Source organism: Periplaneta americana, chromosome 8 (genome assembly GCF_040183065.1).
Source record: "Periplaneta americana isolate PAMFEO1 chromosome 8, P.americana_PAMFEO1_priV1, whole genome shotgun sequence".
Taxonomy (NCBI): domain Eukaryota; kingdom Metazoa; phylum Arthropoda; class Insecta; order Blattodea; family Blattidae; genus Periplaneta; species Periplaneta americana.
The window spans coordinates 46724897-46747544 of NC_091124.1; the positions used below are offsets into that span (position 1 = coordinate 46724897).

Consider the following 22648-nt stretch of genomic DNA (forward strand, 5'->3'; position numbering starts at 1 on the left):
AACACAAACTGTTTTATATTCCGAGAAGGAACAGAATATTTAATTACACAGATTCTTGTGTAGTATCTATTGCAATCCTTCAATTCTTTGTTACATTTCACAGCAGCGCTACAAATTATTTATAACTTTATAACACTAACACACACAATATGCATGTGGCAGTAACACCATATAACACAATATGTAGCAAACCGACAACACAGTAGCACCCCCTGTAGCAGCATGAGCAGCTGATAGAAAATACTACATTCTGATTGGCTCGTAAGGCTACCGCACAGTGTTCTCCAACTTTTTCATAGGAAGGGTTGCAAATGCAAATAACAACGGTTGAGGCTTCCAACAGTCAGAGTAGGAAATACCGTAAAGTGGGGTGACTTTGAATGCCGAGGTGACTTTGAACAGTAATTTAGCACCCTTCTAAATTAAATGCTGTGCCCTATTTCGAAAAAACTGAACTAATTTATTCACAACTTAAACAGTTTTTCGCAATTGGGTACAGCATTTAATTTAGAAAGGAGCTAAATTACTGTTCAAAGTCAACCCACTTTACGGTAATGTAGAAAATATCAGAGCAAGCACAATAACTAAGGCTGTGGTATATCCGAGCTGAGTAAAGAACTGGAATGTAATGTAATGTAAAATGTAAACATTTATTAAATTTACTACATTAAATTAAATATACAAACAATTTTAACCTTAATTATTGTGATGTACCGAAGTACATATGATATTTCCGTGCAGGAATTCTGCATTACCATATGATGAAGAATGAGTGGAGCGGAAAAAAATTCTCTCTGGCACCAGGACTCGAATCTGGGTTTTCAGCTCTACATGCTGATGCTTTCTCCACTAAGCCACACCGGATTCAAATTCCAATGCTGGATTGAATTCTCCTCTTGCCTTTAGTGGCCAACCCTCATGCACTGTGTCATAGATGTGTGACAGTGGCACAATGTCCAACACACTTAGGCCCGATTGTATAAAACTCCCTGACTAAAGATCAACTTTGATCGAAGATCGAAGAGTGAACCAAGTTCAGACACTTATTCTATTGTATAAAACTTTTCTGCGATCAAATTACCTTGGTTCAAATGCAATCTGAGTTCACGTGAAAAGGATTTGGCAACATCGTATGAACAGGTGAAATACGTGATGCGCGGACCATGTTATACAGATCTGTTCAGTGTTGCCAATCTAGTGACTTTAACTCTTTTTCAACAACAATTTCTTTTAACTTTTATATTGCTTAAAGAGGGATTTAGTGATCTTTTTAGCACCCCATAGTGACAAAATTTAATCTTTCTTTGTTGATAATGAGAAATCTAGCGACTTTACAACTACTTTTTGGCGACTTTCGGTATTACACTCTGTTGGAGACAATGGTTTTTTTGTGCAATGTAAATAATGGCGGACAATAAGAAGAAGGTTGACTGTTCTCCAAGTTGTTATCATGTTGTGGTGTTTGATACTGCTAAACATAATAAAGCTTTATAAAACGACAATTTTCGTTTAGTAATACAGTTAATTGAACATTTATGAATGTACCTATCATATCCATTAATAATTAATGGTTGTTATAAACATAATATAATTATAGGTTATGTTATTTGATACTGCTGAACACGATAGAGCCTTATAAAATATAAGACTGTTTGTGTATTAAGGCAAGAAATTGAAATAAATATATGTAAATGTATGTACCATATCTATTAATATTAATAATAATGGATATTTTATTTGCACAATCTGTCACTCGTATATTTCAAACAGAAAAGAAATAACTGAACTTGGATCATTTAACTTAATCGGAGAAATTTCTTCAGTCAAAGTTGACTTTAGTTTCAGACAAATTAATCTCAGATTAGACTTTATACAACACAAAATTCCAAGTTCAGCTAAAACAAGGATCAATTTAACCTCTGATCTAAGATTAAATGGTTTATACAATCGGGCCTAAGAGGTGGAACTTAAACTTTGAGGATTCAATCTGGCATCGGAACTCGAATCCGGTGTGGCTTAGTGGATAAAGCGTCAGCATGTAGAGCTGAAAACCCGGGTTCGAAACAATTTTTCTCCACTCCACCCATCCCTCATCACATGATAATGTAGAATTTTTGCACGGAAATATCATACTTACTTCGGTACATCATAATAATATGATATGCGTAAATAATCACTTAGTGATTTAAGAAGCGCTCATTCCATCAGATCCCGGCCAGTTAGTCACTCGTAATGAGTGCACCTCTGCACATAGTGCCACTGTCACACATCTGTGACACAGTGCATGAGGGTTGGTCACTAAAGGGGAAAATTAAGAGGTGGAACTGAGAGGATTCAATCCGGCATTAGAACTGGAATCCGGTGTGGCTTAGTGGATAAAGCATCAGCACGTAGAGCTGAAAACCTGGGTTCGAGTCCCAGTGCCGGAGAGAATTTTTCTTCGCTCCACCCATCCTTCATTTAACCTTAATGTTAACAGTGACTTGAGATGTTACTTACTTTGTATGGGTAATGGTGGTTTGAGCTCAGCAAAGTTTGGTTTGACATCAGGATTAGGACTGATGTAAGGGGGCATACTGCTGGCGGGGGTGAGAGGTGGGGTAGGATTTCCGGGGATTGGACTGTGCTGGTAGCTCATGTTATTCCTCATGCTGCCGACATCCTGCTGGAATTGGCTGCCTGCACCACCAGCATACTGGGCAGCACCAGCTGCGCTTCCATACTGAGGAGTGCCAGCAGCTTGGTGGTGGGGAGGGAACTGCGCGGCCCCTGCCCCACCGTTGTGGTGACCGGCCATCGCACCTGTGGGCATTCCATTCGCCCCGAAATACTGGTGACCTGCCTGCGCACTGGCAGAATAAGGTGGGGTTGTTTGTCGCATGCTGACTGCATTGCCACGTACTCCCGCTCCAGGACCGAATGTCCCAGATGGACCCATGGTTTGTTGAGGTGGGTATTGTGTCTGGAAGCCCGGCCTCCCATTGCCATAGCCAGCTGGGTACTGCAAACACAATCAAAATAATCATTCGTTTTCACAGATTAGGTTGCTCAAATCTGTTTCAACTTCAACAGTACCTCTTGTTAGGTCTGCTGGTGTTCTATTTTCCCTTTCGTTTTTACTCTAAAATTTGTTCTATGTATCTTTTTGGGTTCATTCTAAGTGATCTGTCCAGTTTAATCTTCTATGACAAATATTTTAAGACAACATATTTCCTAAATTTTACATTTGAGAGGCTCTAAAAATCAAAATCCGTTAAGTGCACCTTCAATCATAACTGAGTTTAAAATTGACGTCCACACCTGTGGAATAATGGTCAGCGCGTCTGGCTGCGAAACCAGGTGGCCCGGGTTCGAATCCCGATGGGGGCAAGTTACCTGGTTGAGGTTTTTTCCGGGGTTTTCCCTCAACCCAATACGAGCAAATGCTGGGTAACTTTCGGTGCTGGACCCCGGACTCATTTCACCGACATTATCACCTTCATATCATTCAGATGCTAAATAACCTAGATGTTGATACAGCGTCGTAAAATAACCCAATAAAATAAATAAAAAATTAAAATTGACAAAGGCTCCTACATCAGGTACGAACTCCATTCGAATGCAAATACAGTAGAACTTTGTTATAGCGACCTCGTTTTGTGCGACACCTCACCTATAACGTCAAATATTCTGTGGTCCCAACTAATTCCCCATAAGACATATGCTTTTCTACCTTGCTCAATACGACAAACGTATATGCGTCTACCTCGCATATAACGTCATTTTCAACCTCAGTTTGGAATACAATTTTCTAAGAACCAAAGTATTTTAAGAAATATTTTGCTGAAATCTGGCAAATCCTTTACTGTTCCCTTCTATCATAGACCTCTGGAATGCAGGCAGATTCCTCATCCCATTTTAACTTGCCCGAATTCATGCGGTATTAATGGTACCTGCATGCGGTCAGTTTCGACAGGAAGTTTTCACTAAGTGCACGCATTTTAATGCAGTATGGCCACTAAAAGAAGTGAGTGACACTTTAGAAGCCATCAGAATTGTGAACATTTCTATGAAGCTAGGAGAAGGAACAGTGAAATTGCAACTGAAATAATGAACATAGAATTTAATTTAGAAAGCGTATAGTGGGCAAGTAGGAGACAACTGAATAAAATGACTGATTACTTCACTCCTCAGTAAATAAGTTTGGTGAGTAATGAACAAACTGTTTTAATACAGAATACTGTATTTATAATTGTACATGTATTTTATTGTGTTCATGGTATGCTTAAAGGTTAATACATAAATCTAAAATAAGCCTAATTATGTTTATTATTTTTCATTTTCCATCTCACTAAACTGATAATGTGAATCTCGGTTACTACGACACTCGTTTATAACAACATAATTTTCAAGGTCCCTTGGATGTCGTTATAACCAAGTTCTACTGTAATTGAGTCAGAAGCAAGACTTTTATTAACATTTTCGGTTTTATTTGTTGTTTTCCCATTAATACTAATGCCACAGAATTTTTTTATTAGATATTATAAAATTCTATTGTGCACATATCTGATTTAATTTAAAAATATTTCTTTGCAGTTTGTCACCTGAATGAGAGGAATTAAGTTAGTTTCCATGTATCAACGCTTTGTTTTGTGACAAATCACCTGCCAATTTGAATCCCAGTATTTCCCTACTATACCACCATCACTTGTTAATTAATTAATTATGGTTTATTTAACGACGCTCGCAACTGCAGAGGTTATAACTGTGTTGCCGGTGTGCCGGAATTTTGTCCTGCAGGATATCTTTTACATGCCAGTAAATCTACTGACATACGCCAGTCGCATTTAAACACACTTAAATGCCATCGAGCTCAGCCGGGATCGAACCCGCAACCTCGAGCATAGAAGGCCAGCACTATACCAACTACGACATCACCACTTGTTAGCAATTCAAAAGTGCCGATGTATCTTGCGTTTATTTCTACTATATAAATGTTCTGCAAGTCACCTGTGTTCAATAACTACAGATCCGTAAATTTCACGAGAGCCGACAACGCGAATTGTTCAGATTTTGGCAAATTTTGCACCATTTCTTTACACTTCTTCCCATAACCTCAAAAAGGCACTTTTGAATCGCGAAATAAAACGAATTTTTACAATAACGCGAAAAAACATAATTCAAACTGTTAAACTAATTCCAGCAATACTTGTTATTTCATTCGCGAAATCTTAACTATAAAGTATTTAAAATAATAGTTTCATAATTTCAGTCTTCTTTTTTTTTTTTCGATGGCACATTTTTCGTTTCGCTATTTCGTTAATGAATGAATGTAACAGTGTATTAAAACCTACATAAACTGTAAAAACTGAAAATGGATGCCGGCAATGCTGCATATTATTTAAATTAAACATTTAGATTAAAAATTTTTAAGTCCCTAGAAGAAATGTTGATGAATGACTAAGGTTGTGGGAGGATGAATTAAATTTGCAATTGCTTCCTACCTGAGGTGCTCCTGCTGGTGAGAAACCAGGCTGCATTGTGGGTCCTGGCCCAGGATTGGGGTAACCCTGCTGCTGCCTCTTTTGTATTGTGTGCATTGCGGGGCTGGGGTAAGGGGCCAATCTACGTGGGTATACTTGTGGTCCCGGACCCTAAATAAAAAAACACAAGAAGAAAATTCAAACCTAGTTTCATAGTTCATAGAAATATTAATGTGTAAGTTATCATATAGAAAAGACAATATAACATTTGTAAGAAGTCAAACAGAAATGGTGACATTCCTGCAGAAATCACGAGAAATATTAACATGAAAATTTTGTTCTTTATTAAATGGAAAAAAATGTACCCTTTTTTATAAATATTATGCAAAACAAAGGGATATTATTGCCAACATAAATACTGTAGTTAATTATATGAAATATTACTGTTATCATAAAAGAAAATTCATGTAGCGATATGAGAGTGTGACTTAATATCTAATAGGTACATTAACAGATTAATAAATGAAATATAAGGATCCATCTATGTTTATCTATATTGGTTGCCACACTGGGTGCTACAGTACACACTCTGTTTCAACCTGTTCATAGTACATTACAATTTGTATATTTTAACATTTTAACTTATATAATAGTCTACACATATAATATAATATTGTTATTTTATCGATATGTTTTAAACTTATATTAACTCATGACATATGAATGCACCTTGTTTTATAGTGGTTCACATTGCATTTGCTTATACACATGTACACCTACACTCCAATAGTTTCATTAACATATTCATTTGGCATGTATATCTGAAGATGATTCAATCGAGTCGAAAATGTTCATATTTTAATTAAAATGTGTACAAATAACTTTTAGTTATTTTGTTCCAATATAGATAAGCACAGACGGACCCTTACATTTGATTTATTAAGATTATAGCTTATCGGACATCCACTATGGCTTTTAAATTTACATTATTAAGTTGTTGAAATGCTTTTTCTCAAGCACTTGAGTAGATCATGTTTTTCTATTATTATGCTCTTACATTAAGAGAATCAGTTACATTTCTTTTAACTTGAAAATTTCGGTAAACTACACACTCAAGTTAATAATAATAATAATAATAATAATAATAATAATAATAATAATAATAATAATAATGCCTATACTACTAACTCACCTGCATACCCATCTTGTTCATTGGCATTGTTCCAGGGCCCATTGACCCTGGACCCATAGAACCTGGTCCCATTCCTCCCATCATGTTTCCATGCATGCCTGCATTCTGCCCCATCATTCCCATGTTAGCCATAGAGTTCATGGGGTTCATGCCATTCATGCCTCCTCCCATTGATCCCATTCCCATATTCCCCATGGTAGTCATTGCAGTGTTTGGGTTTCCGATACCCATAGGTCCATGGCCTCGTTGTGCAGCATATGAGTTTCCATATTGCTGCGCTGGCATACCATGCTGAGGGACACTTTGCATCTGCGAACATTAAAAATGCATCTTTAACTGACAGTGCCTAATTCTGTTTTTGTGACATATAACCAATTTCAATGATATTTTCTAGTTTTTCATAGTAAAAGTAGTAGTGGAGTGTACAATGTTGCTAAATTGTAAACATGACCTATGATCCTCCTCCTCCTCCTCCTCCTCCTCCTCCTCATCATCATCATCATCATCATCATCATCATCATCATCATCATCATAATGATTAAAGCCAGTAAAGTAGTAGCAGTAGTAGTAGTAGTAGTAGTAGTAGTAGTAGTAGTAGTAGTAGTAGTAGTAGTAGTAGTAGTAATAATAATAATAATAATAGTAATAATAATAATCACTATAATCATCACTGCTATCAGGCACGTATCCAGGGCTTTTATTTGGCGGGGGTGGGGGATGTCCAAAATAAAACACAGGAGTCTTCCAAATAGTAATAATATATGTCTTACTTAAATATGAGGACAAAATTAATAGTAGTGAATAGGTTACGAATAGTATGTTAAAGGAGACAAGAAAAAAAAAAATATATATATATTTAATTTCATACCTAGATATTTAACAGTCTTTATTAAACACAAATATGTACAACTTTCAGTCATTTTTAATTTGTTCTGGAGGCCTCATTCGGAACCTTGTAGAGTGAGGGTGATTGTGTAGTATTGGTGGAATGTCAATGATAATGGTGAAGGGAAAGGGGAGAATTCCGAGAAAAACCCTTCACGCCTGCTACAAATTCCTTCATGACCCAGACGGAGATCGAACCTGGGCCACCACGGTGGAAGGCAGAGAGGCACTGGCGAGACTGAATTTAATATTTGCTTGCTTAAAAGTAGGGTTGCTATATGCTGTGGATTTCGCAGACAGTTCGTGATTTTATATTGTAAAAGTCCTGGCCGAAAAGACTTAAGTCCACGATTGTGGGATAGTGTCGAAATGATACTCAAGTGGCTGCAAGACAATACATCTTACGAACTGAGTAAGAACTTTCTCTTTAGCCAGGTGTTCAAATTGAAATTTTTCTTTCCTATCAGACAACAACGAGAAAAGTTCCAAAGATAGATTCGTTTGACACAAAATTTGGGTAAATTTTTATTGCAGCTACTCAGAATTACTGAAAATTGTAGAATTTTATTTCTCTGTACCTGGGCATAATGCCAATGTTGGAAGAGTGAATGTTCAGTGAACAGAAGAAAGGCTCTGAGATGGCACTCATAGATTTCTTTCACTTTCTCTCAGAAGTTCCTCCTATTCTTCTCTAATAAATGTTGTAACTGTCCCTTATTTGCATTCTGAAAATCTGACAACCCTATCTATTATTATTATTTAGACTTAACTATACATTATTTCTGCTGCTGATTTCATAATGTTGAACTAGATAAATAAAACACATTTGTAAAGAGTGAATAAAATTGTGAGGTTCTGTCTCTTAAAATCAGTTACCTTAGGCTGTCATAAAATAGTTAATATTTATGATAAACAGCATATGATAACATCTAAATATATGTTTTGCGGGCATATCTTTAACTTGTATATACCACTTCACACCATCAAAAATATAGTAGCCGCCATTATTTTCTCCTTATTAGTTATTCTATTCTTTTCAGAATTTGGTCTTTTGTCCTTTCAACCGTATACACAAGATGATGGAACTCCAGTAACTTACGAGATGAGGTACACCACTGGCCTGCAAAAATTTAGTGGAATTCATTTTTTTAAATCTCAGCTACTCTAAAAGCTAATGAACAAAACTTCTCATGCTTAATATACATACATTACACTTTATAATACACTATTCAGAATATTAAAATATCTAGTAATTACCTATAAAAATATCAAATTTGCATTTTTCTTTAAAACCGTAAAGCATTTACATAATAAAATCCACAAATAATTAAATATCTGCAAGATTCTTTTACAGAAATATTTCAAAAACCTACATCAACAACACAGTCTAGGATCTTTACCCTATTCCTTCAAGAAATATATTTTTTTTTTTAATCAAACATTTTAGAAAATTTAATATTGACGGTAATGATTAAAAAAAAAGTATTTCTTGAATAGGTAAATGAATCATGCAGATATTTAAATAATTGTATATTTTATTATGTAAATGCTTTACGGTTGTAAAAAATTATGCAAATTTGATATCATTTTTACAGGTAATTATTAGCTATTTTAATATTCTCAATAGTGTTTTTATAAAGTGTAATGAATGTGTATTAAGCATGAAAAGTTTTGTTCAATTATCTGTTATAGTAGCCGAGATATAAAAAAATGAATTCCACTAAATTTTTGCAAGTCAATGGTGTACTTCCCTCCTTAACCGTAGAATCCATATTGGGGTGATGCGTCACCTCACAAAACCTTATATTTTGTTGCCATATCTTTGGATGGCTTTCAACATTTCTCAAATCACGTATTTATTCACTACTTAGAACAGTCTCCACTCCTCAGTAGGCTGTGAATTTCAAAGCAGTACACACGTTTCATGAGCTTCGTGGGGTAGTTAGTAACCCCATGTTAGTATAAAGGCATGTTTGTAAGTTTTTATAGCATTTCTTGCGTTGAATGTGCAAAATGAGGGTGTTCTTATCCTGCAAACCTGAAAATAATACTAAGATTATTTCCAAATTATGCAATATTATTAGAAACATGTCTCTTCTAAAAATAATATATTCAATTTGTAAGCAAACTATTTGTTATAAATTTTTAAAATTCATGTATGAAAAATAATTGTGTTACCAGCAATCTTTATGTTTTAAATATAAACTTCAAATTTATTTTTTCATAATCCAAAAATCCTTGTGTAACATATCCATAAAAATATAATACAAAATAAAAGCCATTGTACACAACAGGCCCAAAAGAATATGTGTGGTGACTAGTAACCCCAAGCATACAACCAAAGTTGTCAAAAAAGGGTATGCAATTCAGGGTTGTCAGTACAATGTCGGCCTCCATGTTCACACACAAGACATCCCACTACAGAGTAATAGATAAGTTTCATGACCAAGCAATATTTCAACTCAATACACCATTTCGGAATTGTTGCATACATCACAGTTGGCAAACATAGGCCTATGGTATAAAAATAAGTTTCACCACTATACACAAGGCCTACAAATTATAAACAAATACATTAATCCATTTTCAATTAAATTTCCGTGTTACAACATACTAATTCTGAACTGAATATCAATATCATAGGCATGCGAGCAGTGAACAAGTATATTCGAACTTTTATCGGCTTGGGGGAAGTTTCTGAGAAAAACCTGATGACAAGAGCCCATAAAATGCGTATATTAATAAGCGAAATAGCCTATATTGGTGCCGAGCTTTGTGAACATTTCTGAACGAGTATACATTTTCAATAATGTCATCAAAATTTGTCAACCATAGCTTCAAAAGGTTTTGTGCTGTAGTTATGAAAACCTTCATGAAACTTCAGTTACTCATGCAGTCTATCGCGATGCTAAATTATACACGTCTGGCTACAATGAATGGTTCATTAGATACTGTGATCAAACTGAATAATAAAACGGAATCCCTGTTGTCGCCATATTACACAAAAAAATTATCTAAACGTAAGTTACATAATGGTCAGAGAAACTGTCACAGAATTTTTAAAATCCAATACTTTAAAAATTGTTGAGAACTATTTTTATATTTTATCGTAATCTATACTCATGCAATAACGCTTACTCATTAATAAAACGTAAAACTAATATCTTAATATTTATTACTACTATTACTCATAATAATAATAATAATAATAATAATAATAATAATAATAATAATAATAATAATAATAATAATAATAATGATGTCGCCGTCAAGCATCATACCAATCAATAACATGCCAATAAAACTATCACAGTATTCTCCGCAAGAGCCAACACAAATTGCCACTGTTATGTCATAACTCCTTAACATTAAATAAAATAACAGTGGTATGTACTATACGATCAATTAAATTCTGGATTACAGTAACATAAGTCGGAAACACAATGTACATGAAAAATATTGAACTGAACGTGTTATGAAAGGCACTGCTTCATATTCGTGAAGATTTGAAAATGGATAATGGCCAAGTGCGGCACCAGCAGGGGTCTTTGGTGGTCTAGTGCAGTGACGCCAACTTTTTACAATCATTTAGTGGGCTCAAACACTTCATCATAATTTCCCAAAAGAATCTCATAAATCCTCTCTTTAATGATATGAATACTAATTTGTTCCTTCATACTAGTAACTATATTAAAAAAAAACACATTATCTTGTGCGTAGCTATTCTGCACATTTATCCATTTTTAGTAATTAAATAGAATGTTGCAATTATATAAACATTTTAACTTGAATTCTTTCTAACTGTAAATTGATAATACGGAAGTGGACTCACTATTACGTAGCACGGAGTGACGCAAATGTGTTTCTCCCTAAATCTAACTTTTCCGCACTATCCTTATGTGGCACTAGGAGAGATGAATTAAGTGTACATCAACAATGAATCCTTACTTATTGAAATTTTATTATTGTAATTTACTGCTTTCAATAAGCAACCAACACACATCATGTTCTTGTTTAGTCAACTGTCCGAAGACAGGTTTGTACCTCATAAATAACACTAGTAAGGCATCACTCATGAGGTAACTAAGCCAGGAAAGAATGGGAATGGAAACGATGATGATGATGATGATAATAATAATAATAATAATAATAATAATAATAATAATAATAATAATAAATTAATAAGACGACAAATTATTGGGTGGGTCCAGATCCACGGGCCCATATAAATTGGCGCCACTGGTCTTGTGCACGCCCTAAGTTAAATCTTGCTATTCTTCTACTTCCCGCTAGCCCACAGAAGTACCTATTAAAACTTGTTGCAGCAATATTACTTCATAGCTTCTCAGTTCTCTTACGAGTATTATTGTGCGTAAGATCAACATGTTCGTGTTTTAATGTATTAGAATAGAATAAATCATAATTTAAATTTCAGCTGCATATATTCTTTATTTTTTTGTTTTGAATCTGAGTGCTTCGCAAATGGAAAAAAATAGGATAACATTATTTAATAATGGTATGCTAATCTAATCATAATTAATTTTAATATTAACAGTAATATTATATGAAATAACCCAGTTCTATAACAATTTTAATCATGTGAGGCACAACGAATAGTTAACCACTTTAAGTAAAACCATTTGTTAATGAATTTCCATTTAAGATAGAAGCAGAGTTCAAAGATTTATCTTCTAAGCTTCATTTAATGTAATACAAACAAACAAAAATTAAGTATGAGGGGACGAGAAGTTGAAATGCAACCTCTAGAACGACATCTCCCGAAGTCGCCTTCATATAACGCAACGTCTGTAGTGCTTTAATATAAGTGGCTTATTTTATTTTGTATTAATCAGTTCCAGATTGTAAGTCAAATTTAACAATCGGTATCGGCTATTTGGGTCGTATTGTAACGTCTATCCGGCAACATCGCTACGCGTCCTGCAGTTACCATGGTAACAAAATGACGTCAACGATTTTCGGTTTCAGTGACGTCACATGGTTACCATGACAACGAATATGTAGTACTGATAAGTCACTTACTACTCCTGGGTCTCTTGTATTTCTCGTACGGAAGCAATTATGTAGAGACACGCATTATATTAATACCGTGTCAATAACAAGTCTCGAAAACGGTTTCGGAAATATTATTTTAAACGATAAAGGAGAGAGACTAGCAATCTGTTTTCTGCGCAATGAAAAGAGCAAATCAACGCCTTGGGGATTGGATTATAGCGTTCCTGACGTGCGCACGGTCTGCTACGTATTATCAAGACTTGCAGCGCTGCCAAACGGGAGGGGTAGCTACTAGAGACCCGGAGATAAAAGCAGAACAATATTATCGCTTGGCACGTGTGCAATGAAACCCAGCCGGCAACACAGAACTAGATAAGCGAATGCTTATGTAGTCATTTATGTCATATTTGATGATTATTGCGAAATCCGACCGCAAAACGTGAACCGATGGCATGTTTCTTACTGAAGGAAGGTTTCGGTCACAATACGATAGTAGACGGTGCCAAGCGGTACCTCTCTTCGTGCTTCGAGCAGGCAGGATATTGATAGACTGGTAACATAACAGCGTTGGACGGTACACACACACACTTTCCTTATATCTGATATTCTATTGTGAGAGTAAATATGTTACACATTAACACACCTTGATTTTATGTGAGCTGCTCTTCACATTTTAATAAAAAGTAATACAAATTATAATTTTACTTATATTTATATGGATTATTCTACGGTTTTCATACACCTGGGGGGGGGGGGGTTATTAAATAAGCGTTTTGAACTTCGAACTGCGATTTTATAGATGAATTAGAGCACTCCCGTAATGTGAGGTCAGGTCTCTACCTAAGAAGGCACAGGACATGAAAACAACCTCAAACTTAACCTAGCAAGAGTTCGAATTCGAACCTGATGTTTCCAGATTATTGCCTCTGAAGGACATAAAGTTCATTGGCTATACCATAAGATATGTTTATAATATAGTAATGCTTTGCAGTTATAGTTAGGCAATAATAATAATAATAATAATAATAATAATAATAATAATAATAATAATAATAATGACAACATTTTCCTCAATTCTCTCTTGCGAACGTATTATATCACATTACACACAAAAATTATCATTGTTTATCAGAACTAATTCCTCTTAGCTCCAAAGGATATCAGTTACTTGCTATTTAACGTATGTATTAATAAGAACAAAATAATTACATGGAAATATTTACTGCAATAAACTATTTTAGTTTTACCGCATAAAAATGTAAATAATATAAATTCTACGTCCAGTGACGACCTTCCCCACCCTTTTCTCGTCGGTAGCCTACTTTCAAAGCAATCAGGCTTTCCATTCCATTAACAGAATGCCAACTTAAGATTAAATTTTCATGAGATTCAATTTTCATTGCTCATTTCATATTATTTTAGTATTTATTTTTAAAATTATATACTATAATAAAGAACGAGTTTAGAATTTTTTTTTTCAGCAATCACTATTTACTTTCGAAAAATCAAGCTCTGTTAATACTACAATCTTTCTCTAAAGTCTGATAGATTAATAGTCATTTTTCAGTTTATTTTCAGCGCCATGAAACCGCAGCATTTTTAAACCGAAAAGTATAAATACATACAGCAAAGTTAAATAAAAAAAAACTCAGTATTACAACTAATAGGGTAATTTCGCCTATACACTTAGATCTATCGAAATCGCAATCGAAAGAGAAGAAAAAGATGATGTGAGAAGAGAGGGAAGAGAAGAAAATTACGACGATGATAATGATGATCATAGGCCCTACATCCTTTTAATATACTGTGACTACTAAGCGACGCGGTGATAACATGGCAAAAACCGAGCGATCGTAGAAAGTAGCATGAAAAATAAGAATCCTGTCCACATTCTGTCGGATACCGAACTCAGTTCCCTTTGAAGCGAAGTCTGAGCTACTACTGTGGCTAATTTTCTGATAAAAGCGTAGAAGAATGCTAACCGTATTAAAGTCTGCATTCCATTTCATGTCCGTTTTTATCTTAATTAGGAACAATTAAACAAATTCTTATTTGTGCACACAATGCGTTGCAAATATATTAGATCAACTCATCTTTTTTTTTGTGCTCTCCAACGCTGCTCGTTTTCCTTGAATGCTTAAGAATCATATTTCACCATTATCTCTCAATCTATGACACTTTTTCCACTATCTGTTGTCATTATCCTTGAAAGTAACGACTGAGTGCTATGGCTGACATCCTTGGAAGAAACAGAGCTTATACTCTCGGCCATGACTCGGACGCAATAATGCAAAAGGACGCCATCGACCCGAAAAGAACAGGTGCCTAAGCAACTTGCTCGTATATCTATAGGTATGTATATTCCATGTTCTGAACAGTTGGAATCATTAACAGTAACACGACGTAATTACACATACGAACATTAAAAAAAAGGAAGGTTGAAAATCCCTGTTAACCGTATCGTCCCTATTACGTCACAGTGACATTGTTCTGCACATAACGCACTGCTGATTATCAGTCGGGTATTACCTAATATCAGTCAGGCCAAGCACTAATTCTCTTTGTTTGAGGAAAACTAGTTTGCTAGCCACATACACAGTTCAAATAACCCAAGAGTATTAACTTTATCTCTCTTGTAATAGTGTAAATCACATTATTATTATTATTATTATTATTATTATTATTATTATTATTATTACTACTAATATTATATTTATATTATTATTATTACTATTATTATTATTTTTATTATTATTATTATTATTATTATTATTATTATTATTATTATTATTATGTTGGCCTCTGGCTGTTCTTCAGCACACAAATATTAATAATAAATAAATAAATAAATAATATTATTATTATTGTTATTATACGGTATATCACTCAAACAAAGCAAAACCTGTTTTGAAAGTCTTGTTAAAAGATATTATGTAGATTAAAAATGCAAGAATATTTAATTTTGAAACCTTCATGTGGTGAAAATCTATCTTCTTCTTCTTCTTCTTTTTCTTCTTCTTCTTCTTCTTCTTATTATTATTATTATTATTATTACTATTATATTACTATTATTATTATTACTACTACTACTATTATTTTTATATTATTATTATTATTACTACTACTATTATTTTATATTCTTATTATTATTATTATATTATTATTATTATTATTATTATTGTTATTATACGGTATATCACTCAAACAAAGCAAAACCTGTTTTGCAAGTCTTGTTAAAAGATATTATGTAGATTAAAAATGCAAGAATATTTAATTTTGAAACCTTCATGTGGTGAAAATCTATCTTCTTCTTCTTCTTCTTCTTCTTCTTCTTCTTCTTATTATTATTATTATTATTATTATTATTACTACTACTACTACTATTTTTATATTATTATTATTACTAATATTATTTTATATTATTATTATTATTATTATTATTGTTATTATACGGTATATCACTCAAACAAAGCAAAACCTGTTTTGAAAGTCTTGTTAAAAGATATTATGTAGATTAAAAATGCAAGAATATTTAATTTTGAAACCTTCATGTGATGAAAATCTATCTTCTTCTTCTTCTTCTTCTTCTTCTTCTTCTTCTTATTATTATTATTATTATTATTATTATTATTACTACTATTTTTATATTATTATTATTACTAATATTATTTTATATTATTATTATTATTATTATTATTATTGTTATTATACGGTATATCACTCAAACAAAGCAAAACCTGTTTTGAAAGTCTTGTTAAAAGATATTATGTAGATTAAAAATGCAAGAATATTTAATTTTGAAACCTTCATGTGGTGAAAATCTATCTTCTTCTTCTTCTTCTTCTTCTTCTTCTTCTTCTTCTTATTATTATTATTATTATTATTATTATTATTATTATTATTATTATTATACGGAATATCACTCAAACAAAGCAAAACCTGTTTTGCAAGTCTTGTTAAAAGATATTATGTAGATTAAAAATGCAAGAATATTTCATTTTGAAACCTTCATGTGGTGAAAATCTATCTTCTTCTTCTTCTTCTTCTGCTTCTTCTTCTTCTTATTTATTATTATTATTATTATTATTATTATTATTATTATTATTATTAGTATTTTTATTATTATTATTAGTATTATTACAAAATGTAAAAATATCAAATAAATGCTGGTTTATATCTAAGTTTATGTATGAACACAGTAATTTCCCAAATGTCATTAAAATTATTTCGAAAACTGTTAAATTTTTTGTTAAATAAGAATACTACTTTTATAGCGACGTGCTAAGAGAGAATGCATAGTCACTGACTGCTTAGTGTGTCATAAAAAGTGGTATCCTATTAGAGTGATAAAGACGAGGACACAAAGCTTCAAAAAGGAGGTCATTGTTTGAAAAAAGAGGACAGAAAATATGTACTTAGATTTAGGCTTGGACCTATATTATACTCTAAATTACGTCAATATCTATTTTATTAAACATATTTACAGTACAGATTTAGACTTATATCATGCTTAAAAAGTATGTAATATCTATTTTATTGCAAAATAATTACGAAAAAAGCTTAATAATAATGATTTCACAGTTAGCTGCATACAAAAGTCAGGGGAACTATTATTATTAAAGTGAACAGAAAATATCTATTTAGATTTATATTCGCACCTCGATCTCTCGACTTACTAGCTACCTGTGAGCAACGACCATAACAAGGAGGAGCAAAGAGAGTTATGATCGTTGGCAAACAGTATATTCGATCGATGCTGCTGCCACCTACAGGCAAATTACTTGAAAAGGGCGTCAAATCAGATAATTTCAAATATCAGGTACACAAGTTACGAAAAGGAGGACATTTCTTGATTTTTTTAAAATCCGTCCGGACCCCGGACACAGGCCCAAAAAGGACGAGATGTCCAGACAGAAGAGGTCGTCTGATCACTCTAAAGGCTGGTTCACAATAAACCGGAAACGAGAATCGAAACGAAAACGAAAACGGTAAAATTGTTAAAATGTGTACATTTAAATGTGAGCATTCACAATTAACGAAAAGCTTGCCGGAGTCCGGGACAGTTGGCCAAGTTTCAACTTTGGAGTTCACGTTTCCGATCACAGCCCACTAGATTCATTCTATTGCCATCTAAAAGCTATTTTGTCGTCGTATATTTTGTAGCAAGAAGACCGTGACATAACCTATGCATTACTTTGTTCTGTGCTGGTGCATCATGGAGCAAGTTTTATTTGATGTGATTCTAATATTGAGTGTTGAGGAAAATCCTCAAGTTTACGATAAGCGGCGTGCCTAGTATAAAGATGAGAAAATGAAGGAGAATACGCGGCTTTCAATAGCTGCATCTTTGAACACCGATCGTAAGTGAAACATATTTTATTACTGTATTGGTTGTATTACACACTACATATTCATGCTTCAATTCAGTAACTACTGTTGTGTTCATTTTTGTTCTATTACAAATGTTTCTTCTTTAATTATTTTACGTTATGGTAGACTTAAAATAGGTTGTGATAATAAAGATGCATGGGCATATTTACAGTACCGTTGAAATTTTGAAGTTGGTTAATCTGTGTTTATGTTGGCTGCCTTGTACTCATGAGAGAACGCCATTGGTCAATTATACACAAATGACATCAGAATGCGTAATATCGACTTTACATATCGTTATTGACATGCATATCGATATGCACAGTCGTCTATGTTCTCGGTTTATTGTGAATCAAAAATGTTCATATTCACGTTCTATGCTTCTCGTTTTCACTCTGGTTTTCGTTCACGGTTTATTGTGAACCAGCCTTAATCCTATAGTCCCCGCAAAGGGAAGTAACCCCTTGTCAAAAGATTCTTAAATTCCCATTTTTTTCTTATATTATAAACTGGTACCTATTAATGGGATGATATACGGAAGGAGATGTGATCTGTTGTGTTTGCTTGTAATGAACAAAGCGGCCTAAAAACTGAGCCCTGAATCTTCCGATTAGGCATTGATCACAAGCTTAATCAAGGATGGTGTGTAGTTGATATTGATGGTGTTAAAGATAATAATAATTATAGTTATAAATATTACACAAAACACTGACAATTGTGGCTTGTTTAACGAACAAAGACGGCAGAATCATTAAGTGCTGTATGTATAGCCTACTTGACAATGTAAAGCAACATCGTCGGTAATCCGTACTCTTTAACTTACAAGGGGAGAGGATCAGGTCGAAACCCCTCTTGAATCTTTGCACACAGGTAAATACTGTAAAGGGAAACACTGCAAAAACCCAGCCGCGATTGCGATAAAAAAAAGTTCTGAAAATTAGCGTGAAGTGCTTCAACATATTACTACTTCAATAACCTTTCTACTTGTTACTAGCATAGTAACTAGCTACAGTAGAGGCAGACTGGTGTAATTTGTAAGTCACAATTTAACGAGAGCGCTATCACCGTTGTGTTGTATATACTTCCGTTGAACATTTGTAACGAATTTCCCATCTTCTATGACTACAGAAATCACGTATGATACAGTACATCAAACACAGAATGTCTGTATCCGGTCTACAGACGCAGCTGATAACAAAAGATGGAGAATCACGGAACGCCTTGTCAAGCACTTGCGTTCCATGAGCTACAGAAGGGCTATTCAATGCAGGTCTTAAAAACCATTATGAGAACTGTTTTCTTGTGTTTTGCAATTCGCATTTGTAGTGCTTTTTTTTTGTATTTACCATTTACAATTACTACTTGAATGCAACTTTTGAAAAGGGGTTCGAACGTATTAATTTAGAAGTTTTCCTCGCCAAGCAAGTTACAGGATGATTATTATTTTTAATAGGTTATTTAGCGTCTGAATGAGATGAAGGTGATAATGCCGGTGAAATGAGTCCTGGGTCCAGCACCGAAAGTTACCCAGCATTTGCTCATGTTGGGTCGAGGGAAAACTTCGGAAAAAACTTCAACCAGGTAACTTGCCTCGGGAATCGAACTCGGGCCATCTTGTTTAATAATAATAATAATAATAATAATAATAATAATAATAATCAGAAGAAGAAGAAGAATTTCTTTGTATGAAGGTAACATTAGCAACTAGTACCAGTAGTAAAAGCTTAGTAATAGTAGTAGTAGTAGTAGATCGAAATATTGACAATGAAGATAAATTAGTAGTAGCAATGTTTAATAAATTAATCTTAATAATAATAACAATAATAATAATTATTATTATTATAGTAATAATAATAATAATAATAATAATAATAATAATATAAGCAGAAGAAGAATTTCTTTGTATTAAATGCATAATATTGATAAAAAGGACATTCCGATTAGAAAAAATACAATAATTAAAGAAACGGTGATTAAAACTTGTTTTAACGAACGAAGGTGGCAGAATTGAAAACAAAAATTTGGCTACATAACAATGTAAAAAAGGACATATGTAATCCTCACTCGTAACTAACAAGCTATAGAGTATGTTACAGCTGATGAAATGATGATTACAATTATTAGCAGTAGTAGTAGTTGATCGAAGTGTTGATAACGAAGGTACATTAGCAACTAGTACCAGTAGTAGGCCTAAAAGCTTAGTAGCAGCAGTAGTAGTAGTAGTTCGAAATATTGATAATGAAGATAAATTTGTAGTAGTAGTAGTAGTGGTAGTAGTAGTAGATCGAAATATTGATAATGAAGGTAAATTAGTAGTAGTAGTAGTAGTAGTAGTAGTAGATCGAAATATTGATAATGAAGATACATTAGTAGTAGTAGTAGTAGATCGAAATATTGATAATGAAGATACATTAGTAGTAGTAGATCGAAATATTGATAATGAAGATAAATTAGTAGTAGTAGTGGTGGTAGTAGTAGTAGATCGAAATATTGATAATGAAGGTAAATTAGTAGTACTAGTAGATCGAAATATTGATAATGAAGATAAATTAGTAGTAGTAGTAGTAGTAGATCGAAATATTGATAATGAAGGTAAATTAGTAGTAGTAGTAGTAGTAGCAGTAGTACCAAAGTAACATGTTTAATAAATTAATCTTCATAATAATAATAATAATAATAATAAATTACATGTGTAAAAGAAACAAGCCAAACAACCCAATGCATGCATAAAGGTATCCTGATTAAAACGTAAAATAATCATCATCATGCTTGTATCCATTCTAGTGACCTGTTCAGGTTTCTAGTGTATTTCATCTGTTCGGTCTGTCCCCCTAGTTTTATTATTAGTTGTGTAATCGGAATAGACCGCACAGCCTAATCTATATATATAATGGTAACATGGTTAACAACAATAATAATAATAATAATAATAATAATAATAATTACAGACAAAAAATACACTCTGTTTACAAAATAATAATAATAATAATAATAATAATAATAATAATAATAATAATAATATTAATAATAATGACAAGAAATATACTCTATTTACAAAATACAGCGACAATAATAACAGTAGTAAAATAATATAATTGATATTATTATTATTATTATTATTATTATTATTATTATTATTATTATTATTATTATTATTACACGTGCACTCAAAACAGGCCACGCAGTCTAGTCTGTGCAAATAACAGTAATAAGAGGAATGAATGCAGTAAGACAGTGCAAGTTACTGACCTGGCTGAACTGAGAGTTCATCTCTTGCCGCTCCTGAAGCGCCACGACGCTGGCCGTCGCGGTGGCGGTGGCCGTCGCGGCAGCTACCATTGCCGCAGCACTCAATGCCGAAGGGGAAGGGTGGTATTGTTGAGGTCCACCACCCTCTTGCACCCCCGGGTTGCCCGGGCCCCCTCCGGTCCCGCCTCCCCCAGCGTTCATCCCCCCGCCAGTGGACTGAGGCCCTCCATACCCTCCGCCGACACCGCTGCACAACGCGGCATGGGCAGAAGCAAAGCAAAGCAATAAGGTCGTGGGAAAAGCACGTGGTTAAAACTCTCACACACACAGACACACACACATAGGGGCTACTGTGCAATTCAGATACTCCCAGCTTCTAACACTGTGACACGAACGCGTTTATAAAAACCGGTACTATTACGTCTCGGTGCACAATTAAAACACTTAACTTATTAACCTTGTTGTAGCTATTGATTAACTTGGGCGACCAGGCACTGTCCATGCTTTAAAAGGAAATATTACGTAACAACTGTGTCAAGTAAAACAAAAGACTATCTCAACTGTCACTGATCCAGACACCATGGCAACGCGTACGGACAATAGCAAAGTGTCAACTTAAATCTAGATGAAAAGTAGGTGAAACGACTATTTAGTTTGAAGATCAATGAGTGGTTCATACACTTCGTCCCGCGCAACCCTTGAGGTTCATGTCAAGTGGCCAACACTCTGAACACCGGAACACACCTCCAAAGCTAGACAAACTGGGGCAACCATGGAACTTTGTTCCGCTATACATATTTATTTAAAAACAGTCTGATCCGTTTGGGACGGCATAAAATAAAACCTCTATAAAACTGTTTCAGCAGTGATACAATAGTATATTATGATACAAGTATGGTAAGTGGGTTATTACAGAATCGAAGAAAAGTTAAAAAAAAAAAAAAAAACGAGAATCGAGTATGTTCTATTTCCGAAATTCTGTAATACACTTGCCACGTGTGTTGCATACTGTGTTTAGACGATCGTCATTTAACTGAATTAAAATAAATAAATAAATAAATAAAATGTTTTGACTTCATAAATTAAATGGAAATATAAAATTGTAATTTATTTATTATACGATAAATGTATAAGTGGGATTTGGAATTTGTTCTTATGACATTAGTTTACGTTTCTTTTGTGTTCTTTTAGTAGGTTATTTTACGACGCTTTGTCAACATCTCACGTTATTTAGCGTCTGAATGAAATGGTGATAATGCCGGTGAAATGAGTCCGGGGTCCAGCACCGAAAATTACCCAGCATTTGCTCATATTGGGTTGAGGGAAAACCTGCGGAAAAAATCTCAACCAGGTAACTTGCTCCGACCGGGAATCTAGCTCGGGCCACCTGGTTTCGCGGCTAGACGCGCTAACCGTTACTCCACAGGTGTGGACTTCTTTGTGTGAAAGTAAATAAAGCATGATACGAATTTAAGAG

The 22648-nt window shown here is 33.9% G+C and overlaps 1 protein-coding gene across 1 annotated transcript in view; it reads right to left on the reverse strand.

The window, feature by feature from the left end:
• Positions 1–22648, reverse strand: part of tna (tonalli) — an 88320-nt gene that overhangs the window by 26222 nt on the left and 39450 nt on the right. Inside the window, exons 3-6 of the mRNA XM_069832844.1 lie at positions 21172–21418; positions 6655–6963; positions 5484–5633; positions 2500–3001 (exon numbers count right to left, since the gene is read on the reverse strand). Coding sequence (XP_069688945.1) covers positions 2500–3001; positions 5484–5633; positions 6655–6963; positions 21172–21418 — 1208 coding nt within the window. The remainder of the gene's footprint in view (positions 1–2499; positions 3002–5483; positions 5634–6654; positions 6964–21171; positions 21419–22648) is intronic.